Here is a 24,756-nt window from a genome sequence, read left to right as displayed (position 1 = left end):
GTAAGCAGACATAGCTTGAGTCTCAGGAAACGACAACGGATAAGTTCGCCCCTTAGGAGGGGTCTTCCCTGGGAGAAGATCAATGGCACAGTCCCACTTGCGGTGGGGCGGCAGTGTGTCGGCAGACTGTTCACAGAAGACATCCTTAAAGTCTTTGTAGACCTCCGGCAGGCCGGGAAGGGACGTAGCATTGGCAGAGCGCATGGGTAAGACAGGACTGATACAGTACTGGTGACAATGGGGACTCCATTGTTCCAATTGCAGGAGCGACCAATTGATGCTGGGGTTGTGAAGCTTCAACCACGGAAGGCCCAGCACTATGTCATAGGACGCCTTGGGAATGACAAGGAATTCAATCAGTTCCTGATGCAGGGTACCCACTTTCAGGTGGACAGGCTTGGTACGGAAATGAACATCACCGCCAGGAATCTTGCTGCCATCCACTGCGGTGACAGAGAGATGAGGGTGTAACGACACCACTGGGACTTGCAACTTGGTGACAAGGTGTTGAGATATGAAATTACCAGCTGACGCGGAGTCGACCAGGGCGGAGCTTGATCTGGGTCCAGCAGGGGTCTCCAGGGAGACTGGAAGGACGAAGTCGGTACAGGGAGGAGACTTTGAGACACGACCTAACCTGACTCCTCCGTTACAGGTTAGGCTTTGGAGTTTCCCGACCGCTCGGGGCACTCATTGATGAAGTGACTGGGAGCAGCACAGTAGAGACACAGTTTATTGCGCTGCCGACGGGAACGTTCCTCAGGAGTTAAGCGTGATCTACCTATTTGCATTGGTTCTTCACGCACTGGGGACTCCGAACATACTCGGGGAGTAAACTTGGGAATTAACTTCTTTTGTCTCTCCTGACCTCTTTCTCTGAGGCGGAGATCAATCTTAACACACAATGAAACTAAGTCTTCCAAGGATTCAGGAAGATCGCGGGTTGCCAATTCGTCTTTAATGCAATCAGACACTCCCAACCAAAACGCAGCTGTCAGGGCTTCATTATTCCACTTCAATTCAGATGCCAGAGTCTGGAACTGGATCACATATTGTCCCATGGACCGGGATCCTTGTTTGACCCGTAGTATATCTGTGGATGCTGAAATAGAACGCCCTGGTGTATCGAATATACGGCGAAAAGTCTGAATGAACTTGTCGTAATCTGACAATAGAGGGTCAGATCTCTCCCACAGAGGTGATACCCAGTTGAGGGCGGCGCCAGTGAGCAATGAAACAATCTATGCGATCTTAATTCTGGCGGTGGGGAAATTGTGCGGCAAGAGTTCGAACTGGATCTGGCACTGGTTAATAAACCCTCTGCAATTTTTTGGATCGCCATCATATTTGTTAGGGACTGGTAGCTGAAGACGAGAAGAAAAAGCAGGCTGTGAAATGTTCCCCTGAACAGTTGACACAGGAGTCGGCAATGATTGCTGCAATGTGTCCAATCGATTGGATACTTCTTGGAGGAACTTTATCACACGCTGCTGAGTGACCTCTTGAGTCTCTATCCGAGCGGTAACATTTTGGATGACCGCTGGTCCCACACTGGGGTCTTGAACCGAGTCCATCGGCCTTGAACAAACTGTCAGCACTGGGGCTTTCTGTGTTCCCGGTTGTGACCGTGGTGGGCCAGTGGAGGGCGCTGGATAGCAGAACGCTGGTGCTTTAAGTATGGACATGCACTGGGGTGCAGAGCACAGTGAACCAGAGTGTTGACGGAGACCAGGAACAGGGGCGCGGAGTCTAACCTGCCAGCGGTATTCACCAGGGAGTCCCGCAAGGAACTTTGGACTTCGCTGCGTCTGACAGGCAGGTCGCGGCCCCCTGCCCTGGTCCTCTGGACACAGGCCCGCTAGGGATATCGCACTGAAGAGATACAGGTAGCTGTGCAATCTGAGAACTGCAGGAGGTGTCGACTTGTAGTGTCAACCGTGGTGTTGACGGGTGAGGGAGAGCCCCAGGGTACTTGCTGGAAGTATAGGACGTAGATGGTGTAGTCACTATATGCGCAGCAGGGAGTAGTCAACCCCGGAGTCGACAGAGCCTGTCGGCAGTTTACAGGACCAGGTGGAAAAGTCACTGAATGCTGAAAAGCCAAACGATGTTTGTAATGAACACCGGCTACTCAACTGCAGGGATGGAATCACAGGAGTCTTCTGGAGATGGTGAGAACCAGGTAAGTATTGCAGATGCACACTGGAGAAAAGAGACACAGGGGAGCCTGGAGATCTCGGAGCCTTGGAACTTCTCTGACACGAGGAACAGGTAAGCAATTGTTCAAGGCAAGGAAGTCAGGCCTCAGGCCTGAACTATATCCCCCTTGCCTGCTGATGATTGGCTGCAAGCCGCAGCACTAATCAAGACTGGGAATGAGTGCACACACCTTGATTCTGACACAGGTGTGTGGTTCAGGAGTCAGGCTGCTGGTTAGAGGAATTGGTCAGTGCAGTCAGCTGACCACAGGTGTCATGGCGGCGCCCATACACCTGATGCCAGGCATGCAACGGACCTCCCACGCAACACAGACCATCGGGAAGGTAACGACCGATGTCTCAGATGGTAAGATCTGCTGCGGTTTGTGACAACGGGGCATCGGATTGAAGCCCAGTCTCAAGTAAGTGTGGGAATCAGTCAGTTGTCTTCTGACTTCAACATCATATTTAGCAGAGTCCATCAGGACAACTGCGCCCCCTTTGTCTGCATTACGTATTGTAACCGCATTGTTGTCTCTTAGGTCACGTAAGGCCAATCTTTCAGCCTTGCTTAAATTATCAAAAGATTTTTTATGGTCTTGATTTTCTAAGACCTCATGGTTAACCATTCTCACAAAATTTTTTATGCTAATATTATTAGAAGGGGGATCAAATGTGCTTTTACTTTTAAATAGCACTTTGGATTGTAATTGAGACTGACCGCCCCTGTTGTCAAAGAATTCTCTTAGTCTTAATTTCCTCCCCATCTTATGTAGATCCACAGACCATCTAAAAGGGTCAATTTTGTTTGTGGGGATAAAAGATAAACCCTTTGACAACAGGGAATGTTCGGCTTCTGAAAGTTGGTGGTTAGACAAATTAAAAATTAATTCCTTTTCCGTCCCTTTTTGTTTTTGATTTTTTCTTGAGATCCTCCCCCTTCTTGGGTGGGGTCTCCTAGTGCATTTATCCTGGATCTGGTTCCTGCGCCTAAAAAAGCCCCGGGGGGTCTTTCATTACTAGAAAATTCTCTGTCAGAGGAGGAGTACTGATTGCTAGAGCCAGACTGATAGTTTCTACTACGGAACTGTCTCCTGTTGCCAGTGAATCTAGGTCGTATATTTTCACCTGACAACCACCTATAAACGCCATGGTGCTTGTAGTCCATTTCCACACTTTCAAGTTTCTTTCTTTTGAAAGATATTAATTCCGTCTGAAATCTATCAATCTGAGTCTGCAATTTTGTCGTCCAATCCTCTTTTTTATAATTTTTTAATGTGGCAATATGAGCCCCATCATATACTCGAATTTCATTACGTATCTTGGCTAACTCCACACCCACCTCCTCAATAACCAAAATCAATAAATCTAGTGAACATTTATTAAGCACCCCACACCATCGGACACAAAACGCAGGGTTCTTGCGCCCGATGGTGGGGGTGTTGCTCACTCTAAAACCACGTGGTATTTGTTTTTTTCGAAAATATTCAGACAAAAATTGCCCATGCAGGGTTAATTCCACTTCACGTCGTCTAAGTCTTAGTAATTTATGATAAATGTCTATCGATGTCTGCTCAGGTAATTTATCAAAATCCAAACGATTAAATAGAACTTTTTCAATTTCATCATCAGTGAGGCTAACCAAATGGGTTTCTGCCTCACTGAGGAGTGCATCATCCATGATCCCCAGACTATGGGCCATCATGAAGCAAATGAACACAGTCTGCACAAAAATATATACACCCAACAATTTAGGCACACACAGTACAATCCAAAATCACAACAAAATATTAAAATCACACAATCCTCATTATCATAGAGTATAGCCACTGTATCATGTTCCGCTGGTATTGGTAGTAGTTAGAAAGTTGTTTTTGTGAAAAAAGAGACTTCAACCTTTTTCTAAAATAGGGTGCCAGCCCAAGGAAGTACTTTTTGCAAATCCTGGAATATTTGGGGGGTATAGGCGACACTCACTAATAATAATCCATTAGTGCTGGGGTGTCCACTCAGTTTAACCTCAGGTGAGGTGACAGAATATACGTGGGTACAGGAATGAGGCCACTCTCCAGACTTGTAGACATTTTTAAGACTTAGACGACGTGAAGTGGAATTAACCCTGCATGGGCAATTTTTGTCTGAATATTTTCGAAAAAAACAAATACCACGTGGTTTTAGAGTGAGCAACACCCCCACCATCGGGCGCAAGAACCCTGCGTTTTGTGTCCGATGGTGTGGGGTGCTTAATAAATGTTCACTAGATTTATTGATTTTGATTATTGAGGAGGTGGGTGTGGAGTTAGCCAAGATACGTAATGAAATTCGAGTATATGATGGGGCTCATATTGCCACATTAAAAAATGATAAAAAAGAGGATTGGATGACAAAATTGCAGACTCAGATTGATAGATTTCAGACGGAATTAATATCTTTCAAAAGAAAGAAACTTGAAAGTGTGGAAATGGACTACAAGCACCATGGCGTTTATAGGTGGTTGTCAGGTGAAAATATACGACCTAGATTCACTGGCAACAGGAGACAGTTCCGTAGTAGAAACGATCAGTCTGGCTCTAGCAATCAGTACTCCTCCTCTGACAGAGAATTTTCTAGTAATGAAAGACCCCCCGGGGCTTTTTTAGGCGCAGGAACCAGATCCAGGATAAATGCACTAGGAGACCCCACCCAAGAAGGGGGAGGATCTCAAGAAAAAATCAAAAACAAAAAGGGACGGAAAAGGAATTAATTTTTAATTTGTCTAACCACCAACTTTCAGAAGCCGAACATTCCCTGTTGTCAAAGGGTTTATCTTTTATCCCCACAAACAAAATGGACCCTTTTAGATGGTCTGTGGATCTACATAAGATGGGGAGGAAATTAAGAGAGAATTCTTTGACAACAGGGGCGGTCAGTCTCAATTACAATCCAAAGTGCTATTTAAAAGTAAAAGCACATTTGATCCCCCTTCTAATAATATTAGCATAAAATTTTTTTGTGAGAATGGTTAACCATGAGGTCTTAGAAAATCAAGACCATAAAAAATCTTTTGATAATTTAAGCAAGGCTGAAAGATTGGCCTTACGTGACCTAAGAGACAACAATGCGGTTACAATACGTAATGCAGACAAAGGGGGCGCAGTTGTCCTGATGGACTCTGCTAAATATGATGTTGAAGTCAGAAGACAACTGACTGATTCCCACACTTACTTGAGACTGGGCTTCAATCCGATGCCCCGTATCAAGAGAGAGGTGGATGCTATCATTAAATTTGGACTTTTTGACAGTTGATTACCCTGTGTGCCCGTTGATTTATTTGCTACCAAAGGTGCATAAATCGTTGGTCGACCCGCCTGGGCGACCAATAATTTCTGCCCGTGGTTCTATTTTACAGCCTTTAGCAAAATTCCTGGATTATTTCTTGCAGCCTTTTGTCACCTGTGACAAAAGTTACCTCCGTGATACTGGCCATCTCCTCGCCGACATCACTCAATTAACCAACTTACCTGTGACATGTAAATTAGCTTCACTCGATGTCTGCTCATTATATACGGTTATACCCCATGATATGGGGATACAAGCTGTAGAAGAGAAGATGCTGGCTGGACCCTATAGCGGTCCCCCGATTGGCTTTATGATTGAACTGTTAGAGATGGTACTCCGTAATAACCATTTCTTATATCAGAGTGATTATTATGTACAGCTATCGGGGACCGCTATGGGGTCGAATTTGGCTCCAGCATATTCAAACATTTTCATGCAGAAATATGAAAATGAACACATTCTGCACAAATTTGAAACTCAGATCTTGTATTACAAGAGATTTATAGACGATGTAATCCTGCTGTGGAATGGTACAGAGCAGTCCTTCCATGATATGGTCGGACACCTGAATAATTTAGAACATCCTATTAAATTCACAGCCGAGATAAGTGATTCGTCTATAAATTTCTTAGATGTGACTCTTTTTAAAGACAATGGCAAATTAGGGTATACCTTATATCGTAAGCCCACTGATCGAAACACGATGTTGTGGGCGACAAGCCACCACCCTGATTCCCTCAAATCTAAATTACCTTTATCCCAATTTTTACGTATATTACGCAATAACTCTGACTCAAAAAAAGCAGAGGAACAAATCATGGAATGTCGTGACAGGTTTAAGGAACGTGGGTACAAGAGGCAGGACATTGACAATTGCTTAAATAAAGCAAGAAGGAAATTTCGTCTTCAAACTGCAGAGGGGTTACAAAAAAGGAGGGTTCCCAGTATGGTACTGAGTACTCAATGTGACACTGCTTTAAGAAATGTCCAACAAGGTGTCCGGAAGAATTGGCATATCTTTGCATCTGACCCTGCCTTTTCCAAGATGGAAAAAACATCGCCCCTATTGAGCATAAGACGTGGCCGTAACCTCAAAGATTATCTGCTACGGCCCAACATGTCCATCACTGCAACTAAATCTAAACCTACATGGTTGTCACAACAAGTTGGATGCTTTAGGTGCCTGGGGTGCATAACCTGTCGGGCACTCATCACTGGACGATCCTTTAATCATCCACAGAGTGGTAAAAAAATCTCATTAAATCGTCGTTTGACATGTATGATGGATCATGTGATTTATTTCCTAAAGTGCCCTTGCGGCTATTTGTATGTCGGAAAAACTATTAGAACATTCCGCGAGAGGATGACTCAACATCGCTCCTCTATTAGACTGGCCTACAGTACTGGGTCTTCTGATAAACCAGTGGCGGTACATTTCATGCGGGAAAATCATCAAATTACTACTTTGCGTTATATGATTATTAAATGGGAACCCCCATCCGAAAGAGGGGGTGATAGAGGGAGGGCACTCCTCCAGAGGGAAGCTAGATGGATAGCTAAATTGGATACAATAGCACCTAAGGGTCTAAACGAGTGTAATTCACTTTCAGTCTTTTTATAAATATTGCTATGTGATCTGGGTTACCTAATGATGGGGCACACGCTGTAATTGTTGTATAATATTGTATATTTGTCCTCAATTTATTTTTAATGTTTTTTGTATGTGTAAATGTTTTTGTATGTGTATGTATCTTTAAACACCTATGATGTACTATAGAGCTAATATTTGGTGTATAGGTGCATTCCAGTATCAAAAGAGCCGGCGATTCTTGCAATTAAGGACATGTTTTTTCATTGGATTAAATCATAAATACGGATCTAATATAATGTTCTTAAAGTACTAAAGATATTTTTCTTATCAAATTGTCCTGTAAAGATAGATCTAATACCTAGTATATAGAGCCAATAGGAAGGCTCCGCTATGTGCACGTGAACGGAGATTGATCACGTGGGCGGAAGCCTGTCAGCGTCTATGCGTTCCAGGGGGAGGCGCTATGCGCTCCATGGCCTGGAATATAGACAGCGCTGTGTTTTGCAAACAGACACGCCACACTCTGCACGTGGCTAATGGCGTGCACCTTGTCTGCTGTCATCGCAAGGTAAGCTGGGCTCTTTTGTATGCTGTGACACTTGCTCTTTGCACCGGACTATTGTAGTTGTAGAATAAGGTTATATATGCACTTGCACTTTGATTTAAATAACACAAGTTGTTATTTTGGGTCTATTTGATCCGCTAGTGGTGATTGGATGCTGTTGTTAGACGGGAGAAGTTTACCTCAGTCTATTGGATTATTGCACTGATTGTTATGAAATGAGTATTTACCTTTAAAGACATATAGTGTGTGTTGATACATATTTTTTCATATTTTATTATAGGTGTAATTTTCATATGATGTATGCACTGATGGCTGTTCACATGTCTTGATAATGGCTCATGTCTAGAGCCGAAACGTTGACCGATTATTGTGGCAGCGTACATGAATAAAATGAATTATTGAAAAATGTCTACAAGTCTGGAGAGTGGCCTCATTCCTGTACCCACGTATATTCTGTCACCTCACCTGAGGTTAAACTGAGTGGACACCCCAGCACTAATGGATTATTATTAGTGAGTGTCGCCTATACCCCCCAAATATATATATATATATATATATATATATATATATATATATATATATATATATATATATCTATACTATATATATAGTAAATACTGCCAGAGCTTGCATGATAGTGTAGCAGGTTAATAACAGGAATGCATTGTAGAAAGTAAACCATTGTTATGTGCAGTATAAGATAACATATGTATAATGTATAATTCAAGTGTACAGTCTGGAATGTCTCATTCCTAGAGGAGGATGTTGGGCCACTCAGGCAGAAGGGTCCACTAGGGAATAACCCTGTACCCCTGTGGGCCAGTCCAACCTTGTCTGCAATTTTTTTCTAGAATGCAATCTGCGCTTGCACCCGTCTGGCACGAGACGTTCAGCAGCGTTTGCCGTGCAGGGAGGCGCCGGGCTGGAGAGGAGCTCTCCTGCTGTGCTACTCTGCTGCTGTGCAAAATTGCTGCTGGCTGTGCTGACATCTACATGTTTTCTTCTGTTTCACTATACCGTGCCCAGTATCCCCCCCTTTCTCTTCCCAGTATTTGTATACCCTCTCTCTGCCCATCATCCCCAACCTAACTTCAGCATCTGTCCCCCTTCCCAGTATCTGTCCCACCCTCTCTCTACCCAGAATATCACCCCCTCTCTGCACAGCATCTTCCCACTCCCTGCCCCCAGTGCCAGATTAAGCCTTCGGGGGGCCCGGGGTTTTTTTAGCCAGGGGGGCCCCCTTGCACTTGTCATTACTGGCCGCACACTGCATGGGAGAATATTACACTGTCAAAACACAGAGTAAATGCAGTATAAACTTGGTCAATGGGTAACATACATACACATATATACACACACATATACATATATATATATATATATATATATATATATATATATATATATATATATATATATATATATATATATATATATATATATATATATATATATATATACGGATCCAATCCTGCCGGCACTCTGGTATACACAGCAACTTGCCCCGGTGCCATAAACGAAAGTCCATACAACAACTCCAAAAGAAAGAAGGCACTCGGGAAACAGCGGTATAAAGCAACACAAACGTGTATTGTTGAGCTTTCGGGGTTTGACCCCCTTCCTCAGAACACGACTACAGCAATGAAACACAGTACAGAACTGACATAAATACCTTAGTCCAGCAGATCTCCCGCCCCGTGGCGTCCATTGACCAGGTGCACGCTGCAGAAGCCGGGATGCAGGCTGATGACGTCATGCATCCAGATCCAGGAAGCGGTGCCGCTGCCTAGCAACGCCAGCCGCTTGCGTTTCACTCCAGACTCCATTACTCACAGCCTGCTCTCAGGCTGCTGCTGCCGCCCTTACAACCGCCCACCTGGGAGGAGGGACAATTAGACAACAGATTACATATAATGCATTACAATGGCAATAGTCATATACATATACAATACAACAGAGTACAATCAAAAATGGAAGCAAACGAGACATACAAACAAATAACATGTAGCAGAGAGATTAGGTAAGCGCATTCCAGCTGATCTTATCATTAAGCCCTTTAGGGGCAATGGTATTCAATCTAAAGATCCAGCGAGACTCGGTGATTAACAGGCGTTTTGCCCTATCACCGCCACGCATGGAATCCTTTATATGATCAATCATAAAATACTTTAAAGAAGAGAGCGGATGCCCCATAGACTTAAAATGGCGTGCCACAGGCTGATCAACCGACCTGCCAGACTGGGCAAGATCGATGGCCGACCTATGTAACGCCATTCTAGTACGGAAAGACTGTGTGGTCTGGCCCACATAGTAAAGGCCGCAAGGGCACACTAAAATATAAACCACATATTCTGTTCTACAGGTGAGCACATGGCGGATATCATACTGTTTATCCGTATGGGGATGCCTAAAGTTTTTACATGGCATCAGATACTTACATGTAGTACAATTATAACAGCTATAACAGCCTGGTGGCTTGGTGTAGACATTGGGGGGCCTGGGTACATTCAGACCCGTAATGTCAGTACGCACCAGCCTGTCGCGTAAATTGCGACCTCTTTTAAAGGCTGCTAGCGGTCGAATAGATTTGAACACAGGTAGATCGGGATCATGTTTGACCATAGGCCAAAGGGCCTTGGATGCATATTGTAATATGGGACTTGCCACTGAATACGTGCTGGTCCATGGCAGTACATTACCCGAATCGGGTTTCCTGGGTTTCAACAGATCCGAGTGCGGAATAGACATCACCTGTAATTTTTGCTGGCTTAAGGTAACAGGATCATAACCCCTACTGATAAATTTACTAATGAGGTGATCTAATCTACTGGACAACAAGGATGGGTCACTGACGAGCCTCGCTATCCTCATCATCTGGGAGCGAGGCAATCCCCTTTTCAGGGCAGGGGGATGGTGGCTTGATGCCAACAGGAAGGTATTTCTGCCCACATCCTTATAATAAACATCAGTGGTGATTTTGTTGTCAATCAGAGAAACTGCTACATCTAAAAATTGAGCACAGCTATCATTACAAGAAAACGTGAACTTAATCGCCGAATCACTGGAGTTCACCTCAACGATCAGCGACTCAAACAGCTCCTGTCCACCCGTCCATAGGACAAAAATGTCATCTATGTAACGGGTGTACAGGAGCAGATGCTTGTTCACCTCAGGTCTGAGCAAAAACATACGGTCTTCTTCACGGAACATATAGATGTTGGCATACGGGGGTGCCACCGCCGATCCCATGGCACACCCTCGTAGCTGTAGGTAGTAACTACCATCAAATAAGAAGAAGTTCCTCTCAAGAGTCAATTGCAGTAGCCTGAGAAACAACTGGTGGTCAAAAACCGCGGTATCAAGCTGTTGATTAAGGAATAACTGCACCGCCTCCACACACCCTGCATGGGGTATGGATGTATAAAGGGAAGATACATCTAGGCAACACATCAGGGTGCCAGGTGGAACCACAGGAATGTCCCGCAACAAATTTAAAAAGCTTGTAGTGTCCTTTAAGAACGATGGTTTGGAGCACAATAGTGGTTGGAGAATATAATCGAGCAGCTGTGATACAGGCTGATAGAGGGAATTTCGAGCAGCAATAATCGGATGGCCCGGTGGATTCCTGGCATCCTTATGTAATTTGGGCAACGTGTACAACACAGGAACCACCGGTGCCGCCGTCAGAATCCGATCACAGACTTTAGCTGGCAATAAGTCCTCGGATACTGCAGTGGAAAGAATAGTAGAGTTCTTTCTGGTATTTTTCGGTCGGATTCCCAGGGAGCTTCAGGTATACGGCAGGATCTGCTAATTGAGTGTAGATTTCTTTGCGATAATCCTCGATATTTTGTATCACGATGGCCCCGCCTTTGTCGGCGGGCCTAATAGTGATATCCTCATAGCTGCAAAGCTGTTTGAGGGCCAAAGATTCATCTACAGACAGATTCTTGGTTACCTTACCCGGGGCTGCCACAAAACGATGAATGGAATCATCCAATAATCTGCCAAACGTTTTGATTGACGAGTTGGTCGATATTGGATCAAATTTAGATCCAGAGTTGCTGCAAAGAAACTCATCAAAAACACCAGTAGAAATTTGTGGAGGTTTAGACTGAAAGAACTCTTTTAACTGCAATTTCCTCATCAACTTGTGATGATCACAGCGCCAGTCAAATTCATCCAAGAAATTAGTAGGTACAAAGGAGAGTCCCATAGAGATGACAGATATTTCAGTAGTTGATAGGGTACGGTCAGATAGGTTAAATATCAGGGTTTCTTGTTCAACACCTGGCGAGGCGGATTTCTTCTTACCTCGCCTATTTTGCCCGCCCCTGGTCTGGTGTCTGTTCTCATTCATCATGGACACAGCTGGGACATCATCATCTCAGAATATGACAGGATGTCAAAACCTGTCTATCCCCCCAGGAGTTTTATTCTCCTTCACGCCAGCAGAGATTAAGGATATATTATTTGAAGAGGACCCTGCTCTTATACAAGCGGAAGAAAACATTGATGAATTACAGCATCATTTGTTCAAACTGCGGAGAAGGGAAATAGACTTTCATTTACATGGGGCATCCCTGTCCGATTATTTCCGTGCACACAAAATCCCCGGGGGATTCCGGATTCGGAATATCCCCACTATTGGCCGGCACAATCAGGATTTCGTCCGTAAGTGGGTTGGGATCCTGAACAGGGCCTCCCTGGACCTAATGGTCTTAGTGATCGAGGAGTCAGGCCGGGAGCTACAGATTTCCAAGTCTAAAATTGCTGACTTTCAGACAAGTCATCATGACATCCTGAATAATCCTATTAATGCAGCGAGCTTGGCTAAATTGGAGGAGCAATGTGAGAATTACAAGAGAGAGTTGCTCAAATTTAAAAGAAATAAGCGGCATACTGTTGATGCCGACTATGATGAAAACAAAGTGTACGGATGGTTAACAGGTGAACAACAACCAAGCCGCTCTGATGGTGGCTATCGCCGACGCAAACCATGGCAACAAAAATATCGGAACCGGCAGGCCAATGCTAACACGGCCAGCGATAGTGAATTTGCCATATCTGAATCCGATGATGCCTCTGACCAGCAAAGTGGCCCTTTAGGCCAGGGGGCATCTTCAAGCTGGCATCCAAGAGGCAGGCCACCCGCAGGGGCGGGCAAAATAGGCGAGGTAAAAAGAAATCCGCCTCGCCAGGTGTTGAACAAGAAACCCTGATATTTAACCTATCTGACCGTACCCTATCAACTACTGAAATATCTGTCATCTCTATGGGACTCTCCTTTGTACCTACTAATTTCTTGGATGAATTTGACTGGCGCTGTGATCATCACAAGTTGATGAGGAAATTGCGGTTAAAAGAGTTCTTTCAGTCTAAACCTCCACAAATTTCTACTGGTGTTTTTGATGAGTTTCTTCGCAGCAACTCTGGATCTAAATTTGATCCAATATCGACCAACTCGTCAATCAAAACGTTTGGCAGATTATTGGATGATTCCATTCATCGTTTTGTGGCGGCCCCGGGTAAGGTAACCAAGAATCTGTCTGTAGATGAATCTTCGGCCCTCAAACAGCTTTGCAGCTATGAGGATATCACTATTAGGCCCGCCGACAAAGGCGGGGCCATCGTGATACAAAATATCGAGGATTATCGCAAAGAAATCTACACTCAATTAGCAGATCCTGCCGTATACCTGAAGCTCCCTGGGAATCCGACCCAAAAATATCAGAAAGAACTCTCTACTATTCTTTCCACTGCAGTATCCGAGGGCTTATTGCCAGCTAAAGTCCGTGATCGGATTCTGACGGCGGCACCGGTGGTTCCTGTGTTGTACACGTTGCCCAAATTACATAAGGATGCCAGGAATCCACCGGGCCGTCCGTTTATTGCTGCTCGAAATTCCCTCTATCAGCCTGTATCACAGCTGCTCGATTATATTCTCCAACCACTATTGTGCTCCAAACCATCGTTCTTAAAGGACACTACAAGCTTTTTAAATTTGTTGTGGGACATTCCTGTGGTTCCACCTGGCACCCTGATGTGTTGCCTAGATGTATCTTCCCTGTATACATCCATACCCCATGCAGGGGGTGTGGAGGCGGTGCAGTTATTCCTTAATCAACAGCTTGATACCGCGGTTTTTGACCACCAGTTGTTTCTCAGGCTACTGCAATTGACTCTTGAGAGGAACTTCTTCTTATTTGATGGTAGTTACTACCTACAGCTACGAGGGTGTGCCATGGGATCGGCGGTGGCACCCCCGTATGCCAACATCTATATGTTCCGTGAAGAAGACCGTATGTTTTTGTTCAGACCTGAGGTGAACAAGCATCTGCTCCTGTACACCCGTTACATAGATGACATTTTTGTCCTATGGACGGGTTGACAGGAGCTGTTTGAGTCGCTGATCGCTGAGGTGAACTCCAGTGATTCGGCGATTAAGTTCACGTTTTCTTGTAATGATAGCTGTGCTCAATTTTTAGATGTAGCAGTATCTCTGATTGACAACAAAATCACCACTGATGTTTATTATAAGGATGTGGGCAGAAATACCTTCCTGTTGGCATCAAGCCACCATCCCCCTGCCCTGAAAAGGGGATTGCCTCGCTCCCAGATGATGAGGATAGCGAGGCTCGTCAGTGACCCATCCTTGTTGTCCAGTAGATTAGATCACCTCATTAGTAAATTTATCAGTAGGGGTTATGATCCTGTTACCTTAAGCCAGCAAAAATTACAGGTGATGTCTATTCCGCGCTCAGATCTGTTGAAACCCAGGAAACCCGATTCGGGTAATGTACTGCCATGGACCAGCACGTATTCAGTGGCAAGTCCCATATTACAATATGCATCCAAGGCCCTTTGGCCTATGGTCAAACATGATCCCGATCTACCTGTGTTCAAATCTATTCGACCGCTAGCAGCCTTTAAAAGAGGTCGCAATTTACGCGACAGGCTGGTGCGTACTGACATTACGGGTCTGAATGTACCTAGGCCCCCCAATGTCTACACCAAGCCACCAGGCTGTTATAGCTGTTATAATTGTACTACATGTAAGTATCTGATGCCATGTAAAAACTTTAGGCATCCCCATACGGATAAACAGTATGACATCCGCCATGTGCTCACCTGTAGAACAGAATATGTGGTTTATATTTTAGTGTGCCCTTGCGGCCTTTACTATGTGGGCCAGACCACACAGTCTTTCCGTACTAGAATGGCGTTACATAGGTCGGCCATCGATCTTGCCCAGTCTGGCAGGTCGGTTGATCAGCCTGTGGCACGCCATTTTAAGTCTATGGGGCATCCGCTCTCTTCTTTAAAGTATTTTATGATTGATCATATAAAGGATTCCATGCGTGGCGGTGATAGGGCAAAACGCCTGTTAATCACCGAGTCTCGCTGGATCTTTAGATTGAATACCATTGCCCCTAAAGGGCTTAATGATAAGATCAGCTGGAATGCGCTTACCTAATCTCTCTGCTACATGTTATTTGTTTGTATGTCTCGTTTGCTTCCATTTTTGATTGTACTCTGTTGTATTGTATATGTATATGACTATTGCCATTGTAATGCATTATATGTAATCTGTTGTCTAATTGTCCCTCCTCCCAGGTGGGCGGTTGTAAGGGCGGCAGCAGCAGCCTGAGAGCAGGCTGTGAGTAATGGAGTCTGGAGTGAAACGCAAGCGGCTGGCGTTGCTAGGCAGCGGCACCGCTTCCTGGATCTGGATGCATGACGTCATCAGCCTGCATCCCGGCTTCTGCAGCGTGCACCTGGTCAATGGACGCCACGGGGCGGGAGATCTGCTGGACTAAGGTATTTATGTCAGTTCTGTACTGTGTTTCATTGCTGTAGTCGTGTTCTGAGGAAGGGGGTCAAACCCCGAAAGCTCAACAATACACGTTTGTGTTGCTTTATACCGCTGTTTCCCGAGTGCCTTCTTTCTTTTGGAGTTGTTGTATGGACTTTCGTTTATGGCACCGGGGCAAGTTGCTGTGTATACCAGAGTGCCGGCAGGATTGGATCCGTTCATATATATATATATATATATATATATATATATATATATATATACACACACACACACACATAAATACATACCATATGAAAAGCCTGTGTTTGTCCCTCTGTACCTTACTCTGTAGGAGACCTCACAGTCCTAGTGCTGCCTTTGATTAAAAACCCTCCCATGACTAAGCTGCTGTTCTCCATGGGCATGTAATGAGCTCCACCAATTAGAGCTCAGCACAAACCTCTCAGCCTCTGCCCCCTGGTTTAAAGTGTCATGGGACTTAGTCAACTCCCAGTAATGCACTGCACACTTGTGCAATCAGTGTGCCTTGGCTCCCGATGCTCAGCACCATTAATCATTGCCACATTGGCAGATAGGTGAAGCCTCAGCACTACCCCACTCCCATGCACAAAACCTTTAGCTAAAACAAAAAAAAATATATATATTTTTTTTAAAAATACATGCCAACCACAGGGGGACCCTAGATAGTGGGGGGCCCAGGGGCACTGACCCCTTGTGCCTCCATTATAATCCGGCCCTGCCTGCCCCTCATCTCCCTTCCCCCTGCCAAACAGTGGCCACCTTACCAACCTCTTTCTGCACAGTGCTGTCTGTTTATTAAATATGTAAAGAAGAGTGCAAATTTATATTTTGCACGGGGTGCCAAACACCCTAGCACCCGCCCTGGCCTGAACTATGGGTGCAATTTTGTCTATATCAATAATATCCATCCCAGTAATTTAGTGTCTTAGACAGTATTTGGTACTTATGTAATATCTGGACTCCCGTTTTTCTTATGAGACCGCGTCCCCTCGTGGGGCTCGCTGCGCTCACCACGCTTCGGGCACGGTGGCTCGCTGCGCTCGCCACACTATATAAAATCAACTCTATGCGTAGTTAGATAGTAGGGGTATGAAAAAATGGGGTGCATTTAACATGGGAGTCCAGATAATACATAAGTACCCAGTATTTCAACCAACAGATGTAGCCACGATCATCGTTGCCGCAGTTTCTCCACTAGTATCCGTCACACTATAAGAATGGCACGTTAAGGCGTACTAAGGCATAAGAGGATCCACAGCATGTAATTACACTGCTTCACCACTGGGTGATGAAAATGACAGTACAGCGCTCAGTAGCCGCTGATGGATATGGCACTACAGAATACTGTAGCAAGACCTGACATCCGGCCAAGTGCACAGTAGAGGGAATACCCTTTTTAATACAATAATGTTACAGAACAAACTACATTATGAAATAAACTGTAAATGTCTTGTAGAGTATCTATATTTACATTTCTAGTTACTGTACATGATCATGCTGATTTCAGCGATCCTTTAGCACAATATATCAGTCGCTGCTCCAGTGGAGCTTTAAATCTATATTCCCTACCACATGTACACACACACATTCACATTTGGGTTAATTTTTGTCGAGAGCCAATTATCCTTCCAGTATATTTTTGGATTGTGGAAGGAAACCGGAGTACCCGGAGGAAACCCACGCAAGCACGGGGAGAATATACAAACTCCAAACAGTTAAATGGGAATTGAACCCAGGAACTCAGTGCTGTGAGCAGTAATGCTAATCACCACACCATTTGTGCTGCACTGAGTTGTCCTTTCTATTGTGGTTATTGCCTGGTGATTACCATATTACGGAAAACAAAATTACATCTACAAGTATATTTAGACCCCAAAGATAATGTGACCGAATGCCCAAAGTTCCTTTTACCATTAATTTCCATGTGTGTGAATGGGTCCTGCAATGTTGCACGCATCCCAGCACAGACTGTCAATGATTGACAGTCTGGGCCTGTTTGGGGTGCGGCGAGTGAGCAATGTCGGCCAGCATTTGAGATAACAGAGTTGTGTTGCTGACGTTTAGGGGGAGATAAGAGGCCAGGGATCTCTGTAAACATAGACATGGACTTTACAAGTGACTGACACTACCAGATTTCACTGTAACAGCTGCTCCATGCCCTGAGAGACCGGACCAGCCTCCTGACCGAACATTGGCTACTATACTGGGAGACCATACCACTCCAGCCTACGATATACCCATTTGGCGTCAAGAAACAGCAGGAGTTCTAATACTCCCCGCTAGAAAACCAAGCTGGAATATTTCCCTGCCATCTAGGTCTTTCCTAAATCGGGGCAGAATAGGAACGGATCCAACCGGGCTCACAATAATCCATATATCCCGCTGGTCATTTTTAATATGGTACCGTCACTTTTATTTTTTATTTTTTAATAAGGTAAAGGGAAGAAAACCCCTTTTTTTTTCTTTTTTAACTCATTATCCTTTCCTAATGTTTTGTCTTGATTTTCATGCCACAAAACCGTTTTTAATATGTGCTGCTAATTTATTTTAGTTTATTTACTCTTAAATTAAAAATTATTATTTTATGAAGGTTACTTGCATCATCTTTCAACATTGGAAATCGATTATCAATGTAAGCGCAGTCAATTTGTTTTCCTTTTTGATCTCTGTAAACATATACTGTTAATTTGATGAATAATTGATATACCATATATACTCGAGTATAAGCCTACTTTTTCAGAACATTTTTTTATGCTGAAAAAGCCCCCCTCGGCTTATACTCGAGTGAGGGTCCCACTTGAGTTAATAAGTTTTCCCAGTTTTTTGTTGTAAAATTAGGTGCCTCGGTTTATATTCGAGTCGACTTATACTCGAGTATATACGGTAATTGATTATTGATACTATTTTTTTTTATAATAGTGGTATTATTGTCCAGGTTGTAGGCGTCCGCTCACTGATGCAGTTGTCTAAAAAAAAAAATTTGATCCCTTCTATATACTGTATGCAATGTTAGGCATATATAAACCGCCCACAGTTACGGATAATAACCTTTTTGAATTCTTCTATAGGAAATCTTACAGAACTCATCATATACAATCCTGGCAATAAAATAAAGAGAGACAGGACCTGAAAACTATTCGGATAATGAGCAAGTACTCTTTCTGCCTTAAAAGGACATTTCTACTATTTGTTCTTCATGGTAAGATGATCAAATTAACAATTATCTAATTCAGTTTATAAATGTTTATTATAGTTGCACAATTTTACTCGTGCTTAATGTATATTTGGTAAAGATAAATTATATTTCAAAGGTTTAAATTGTCACTATTTGGTACTGAAAATCCTGTATCACTAGCATCATCTCAAATGTAATAGAGACAAAGGGGCTCAGGAAGTGTTGGTTGACCAGAAAACAAAGGAAGCTCAAAATTCATTACAAAGCATTTTATTTCTGCACTTATGATTATATATTAAGTATATTTTTCTATCATGAGTAACAGTCTGATTATAGGCTTCTGCCAATAAATACAGTATGTGGGATTAATTATTTTTTCAAAGTTTTGAATAATATGTCTAGTTTCTTTAATAAAGTCCACATAATATGAGCAATTGTGAAGCTATCTAGCTACAGTAAGTGCTTTATTAAGTGAAATATTAAAATGAAGAATTATTACATGCTGTACTTTTACTGTAATTCATATATACATATATATATATATATATATATATATATATATATATATATATATATATATATATATATATAAAAAACACTTACCCCCCCCCCGTAGAAGGATGAAGACCAGCACTCAGACGCAGGTAAAGGTGAAGAAAAAAACGTGTTTATTCCATAAGTACAGGTAATAGCAACACGGGCTGTCCCGACAGCTGTTTCAACTGGGCATCAGCCAGTTGTCATCAGGGGAACAGAGCACTCAGCAGCCCCAGTTTAAATAGTATAACAATTGCGCCAAAACAAATGCTAATGAGAGTACTGTGACCTTACAAATTAGGTCTGACATCATCTGAGCCCCGTCAGGTGGAAGGGGCGGGTGGCGTGGGAGTGAGTGACAGCGGGATTCCCCGTGCTGGCAGCCTGTGATAGGCTCGCTGCGGGGATCCCGCTGTCAGCTGAGTGCGCGCTGCGTTGCTAGGAGACGGACACTAGCGTCCAGTGGCAGTGAGGAAGTGAAGAGGGAGATAGACGCGCGAGGAATGCGAGTAAATTCTCCTTAAACTTTTCAATTTCCTTGTCAAGCTTGGTGCCTAGCTCACTGGCTGGGTCCCGAATGGCTTGGTAAGGGTCAGTTCTCTAGAGGTCCGCGATGTCCGCTTTAATCAATTGCAGATCAATGGAGGTTTGCTCAATGACCAGGAGCATGAGGTCTTGTGAACATTGCACCACTTGATGCAAAACTCGTTGTTGTGCCTGCCAAGGGTGGGTTGGTTGTGCAGTCTAAAGCCTCTCGGAATAAGGGATTCTTTGAAATATTAAGAGAGTGTTTGGCCGTGTAGCTGACATCATCTGAGCCCCTTCCACCTGACGGGGCTCAGATGATGTCAGACCTAATTTGTAAGGTCACAGTACTCTCATTAGCATTTGTTTTGGCGCAATTGTTATACTATTTAAACTGGGGCTGCTGAGTGCTCTGTTCCCCTGATGACAACTGGCTGATGCCCAGTTGAAACGGCTGTCGGGACAGCCCGTGTTGCTATTACCTGTACTTATGGAATAAACACGTTTTTTTCTTCACCTTTACCTGCGTCTGAGTGCTGGTCTTCATCCTTCTACGGGGGGGTAAGTGTTTTGCATTTCTATTTATGACCTGGCACCGACGAAAGCTTCATCATTGGAGTGCCGTCCTGTTACCCATCTACCTATATATATATATATATATATATATATATATATATATATATATATATATATATATATATATATTAGGGCGGAGTGAAAAAACTGAAATTGAGAAATTCAAAATCGGCTAGTGTGGGAAAGTTGTGACTTGACCTGAATAAGAAACGTGCAAAAGCATTTTGATCTGAGTCAACATCTTCTGTTCTGGCAAGAGGCCTAAAGTTTCACTTTTTAGGTGAAAATGACGAAACCTATGAAGATGCTCCAATCTAGTTATAATTATGTCAGGATGTCTTAGAGTGGTTCATTAATATACTTTAGCATAGTAAAAGAGAGTACGAGCTTGTCCTAGTGCAAAGTGACTGACTTGCGGGAGAAAAAATCCCTAATAATTGACCCATTTTCATGGTCACAATTGTGAATATTGTGTGTTTTCTCCTGAACGTGTTTATAATAGAAGAAGCACAAATACTCTAAATGGAATTTCATTGACACTGTGTGAAATATAACACTGCATAATAGCCCTTAATCAGACCTGATCGCAGTACAAATTTGTTCTCAAAATGGGCAAAACAAATGCTGCATTGCAGGTGGGGCAGATGTAACGTGCTGAGAGAGTTAAATTTGGGTGGGGTGTGTTGAAACTGAAATCTAAATTGCAGTGTAAAAATAATGCAGCAGGTATTTACCATGCACAGAAACAAAATAACTCAACACAAATCTAAAGGTGGCCATACATCTACAGATCGATTGTCAGATCTGGCTGGTTGGAACAAATACCTGGTAATATCTGAATGACAGTTTTTGGCAGTTTTCCAGCATTTCAAAGCAAAGTGCTCTCATCCATTACCAGTATTGTCAGACAGATCGGACAATAAATCTGTAGATGTATGGCCACATTAACTCCCTCTGCACATGTTACATCTGCCCCACCTGCAGCTGCATTACAGCATATAATTATGCCAAAGATAAGCCAATGTATTAACAGTTAAATACATTAAAGTGCATTATGCTGTAATAAGTATTGCTGATCAATCCTGCCTAGCAGGGCTGTCTTTTTGTATGGGCTTAATGGGCACTTGCCCAGGGGCCCCAGGCGTATAAGGGCTCTATGTTGATAGCTGAGGATCCCCTATTTCCAGGGATACCAGAATTTAGAAAATCGGCCCTGGGGAACTGCAGATATCCAACTTCAAAGCAGCAGTCCACATTCGACCTGTTAATTACAATTTCCAGTCATATTTCTCAGGTTCTCTCTGACACTAGCGGCTTGTCTCTATCATGCCCAGAACCAGAGATATCAGCCTTCAAGCAGCCGGTCCCTGCTCCAGCTCCAAACGTCTGGTGTAGTTTTATATTTTTGTCAATGGATTGCTCTGGCTCCTGATCTCTGATACCCAAGTTCCCAGCACCTCCTGAAAGTTGGGACTCTAGGTTTTTATACTAGGCTAAGAAATCTATTTCCAGATAATGGCGATATCTGCAGTCAAACAAGTTGCCCTTCCACCGGAAAATGACGAATATTAAGCCCACTCCATTATCCAACCGTCCCATGTGTATAAAACACCCCCTACCTCCCTGAAAGTCATTTACAAGGGACCCTTCATACAGCTCAGTGCCCCCTTCCACACGTTAGTGTTCTCCCTCCCACCACCTGTGCAGTAAAGGAGTAATTAGCAGAAGTTACTGCTCCAGGTCCTACATGGTGAATGGAAGATAGAGCACCCCTTGCCACCCGTGGGGCATCTAAGCTGCTGCTGATAGCATCCCCCACCCCTAGGAGGGGAGAATGGGTAAGGGCCCCAGTGCATTGCTTTGCCCAGGTGCCCACACTGCTGTTAAGACGGTCCTGCTGCCTAGAAATTAACACAGTGATTGGCATATATGTACTGCTGGACACCACTCATAGAATGATTAACCTGTTATTTTTTGAATCAATGTTCTTGTTTTTTTTTTTCCTAAACATTAGATGTATTTGTTTATTTATTTATTTATTTACAGTTTCTTATATAGCTCAGCAGATTCCTTTACGCTTTACAATAATAGACAGTGATAAAACAAACTGGGTAATGACAGACAGACTTGGGGGTTAGAGGGCCCTGCTGCAAGCTTACAATTTATTACATCATAATACACTTCAACATATTTAACAGTTAATATATTGGCTTTTCTTTGGCATAATTATATGCTGTAATGCAGCCCAATCATGTTCCCAGTATATCGGATGCAACACTGTTTTCTGTCAATAAACAGAAGTGATAGGTAAAATGAAACATTAGACAGTTCACACTGTTACTTGTAATACAAGTAACAGTTACTGTTTTTCAATAACAGACTGCAACAGTTATTTCTTATTTATATACACAGGATTGTCTATCTTTGTATATGCACTGCAAAGAGAGCAGCATAAATCCAATTTCATGTAGTTCAGTGACACTGTGTGAAATATAACACTGCATAGTGGCCCTTAATCAGACCTGATCGCAGTACAAATTTGTTCTCAAAATGGGCAAAAAAATGCTGGACTGCAGGTGGGGCAGATGTAACATGTGCAGAGAGATTTAAGGTGGCCATACATCTACAGATTTATTGTCCGATCTGTCTGGTTGGAACAAAATCCTGGTAATGTATGAGAGCAAGAGACAGTTGACCATTTGCTTTGAAATGCTGGAAAACTGCCAAAAAACAGTTATTCAGATATTACCAGGTGTTTGTTCCAACCGGCCCAATCTGACAATCGATCTGTAGATGTATGGCCACCTTTAGATTTGTGTGAGTTATTTTGTTTCTGTGCAAGGTAAATACCGGCTGCATTATTTTTACACTGTAATTTAGATTTCAGTTTCAACACACCCCACCCAAATTTAACTCTCTCAGCACGTTACATCTGCCCCACCTGCAATGCAGCATTTGTTTTGCCCATTTTGAGAACAAATTTGTACTGCGATCAGGTCTGATTAAGGGCCATTATGCAGTGTTATATATCACACAGTGTCACTGAAATTCCATTTAGAGTATTTGTGCTTCTTCTATTATAAACACGTTCAGGAGAAAACACACAATATTCACAATTGTGACCATGAAAATAGGTCAATTATTAGGGATTTTTTCTCCCACCAAAGTCAGTCACTTTGCACTAGGACAAGCTTGTACTCTCTTTTACTACGCTAAAGTATATTAATGAACCACTCTAAGACATCCTGACATTATTTTAACTAGATCGGAGCATCTTCATAGTTTTCGTCATTTTCACCAAAAAAGTGAAACTTCAGGCCTCTTGCCAGAACAGAAGATGTTGACTCAGATCAAAATGCTTTTGCACGTTTCTTATTCTAGTCAAGTCACAACTTTTCCACACTAGCCGATTTTGAATTTCTCAATTTCAGTTTTTTCACTCCGCCCTACAATATATATATATATATATATATATATATATATATATATATATATATATATATATATATATATATATATATATATGGAAGGAAAAGCAGGTGATGGAAGTGCGGCGCTGATTCCTTAGCACCACTCCAGCAATGGACTAGCTCAAACAGGGTACACCTGGGGCTAGTGCACTATATCCACAATTTGAATAGCAGCCACCTCTCTGAACTCTCGGGACTCACGAGAGGGGGAAGAATCTGTCAAAAAGAAGGACAAGAGGGGCGCTCCATAGTGCATAAATGACAATTTAATAACAACATTTAAAAACACGGTCCAGGAAAAGCAACACTGTACTCGTACCGAACCATGCAGCGCTGTGGGCTGGGTACCACAAGATATTCAAATTTTGAATGCCAGGCAAAGCTCCTACCACCAAACGCCGGGGCACCGCTGGAAACCACGAACCACCACTGGGGATCACCGTCAACAGGTGTCAGTGTATCGGGAACCACACGGGAACAGCTACGGAGGAGGGAGCCGGGCAGCAGTTGGAGCAGACGTCACAGGCCCCGCCCTAACGCGTTTCGTAATACAACTTCGTCAGAGGGCCCTCTGACGAAGTTGTATTACGAAACGCGTTAGGGCGGGGCCTGTGACGTCTGCTCCAACTGCTGCCCGGCTCCCTCCTCCGTAGCTGTTCCCGTGTGGTTCCCGATACACTGACACCTGTTGACGGTGATCCCCAGTGGTGGTTCGTGGTTTCCAGCGGTGCCCCGGCGTTTGGTGGTAGGAGCTTTGCCTGGCATTCAAAATTTGAATATCTTGTGGTACCCAGCCCACAGCGCTGCATGGTTCGGTACGAGTACAGTGTTGCTTTTCCTGGACCGTGTTTTTATATGTTGTTATTAAATTGTCATTTATGCACTATGGAGCGCCCTTCTTGTCCTTCTTTTTGACATATATATATATATATATATATATATATATATATATATATATATA

At 43.4% G+C, this 24,756-nt stretch overlaps 1 protein-coding gene across 2 annotated transcripts in view; it reads left to right on the top strand.

Moving 5' to 3' along the window:
* The window catches only part of LOC146041717 (sialic acid-binding Ig-like lectin 13), a 76,677-nt gene that overhangs the window by 7,024 nt on the left and 44,897 nt on the right, over window positions 1–24,756 (top strand). For both annotated transcript variants that reach the window (XM_083161630.1, XM_083161629.1), the window contains exon 2: window positions 18,581–18,711. In XM_083161630.1, the coding sequence (XP_083017756.1) occupies window positions 18,657–18,711 (55 nt within the window). In that variant the 5' untranslated portion in view covers window positions 18,581–18,656. The remainder of the gene's footprint in view (window positions 1–18,580; window positions 18,712–24,756) is intronic.

The sequence above is a fragment of the Crinia signifera genome, chromosome 19 (genome assembly GCF_055691185.1).
Source record: "Crinia signifera chromosome 19, ASM5569118v1, whole genome shotgun sequence".
Taxonomy (NCBI): Eukaryota; Metazoa; Chordata; class Amphibia; order Anura; family Myobatrachidae; genus Crinia; species Crinia signifera.
The sequence above is the reverse complement of the archived record's forward strand: the minus strand, read 5'-3'. Positions and strand labels throughout refer to the sequence as shown.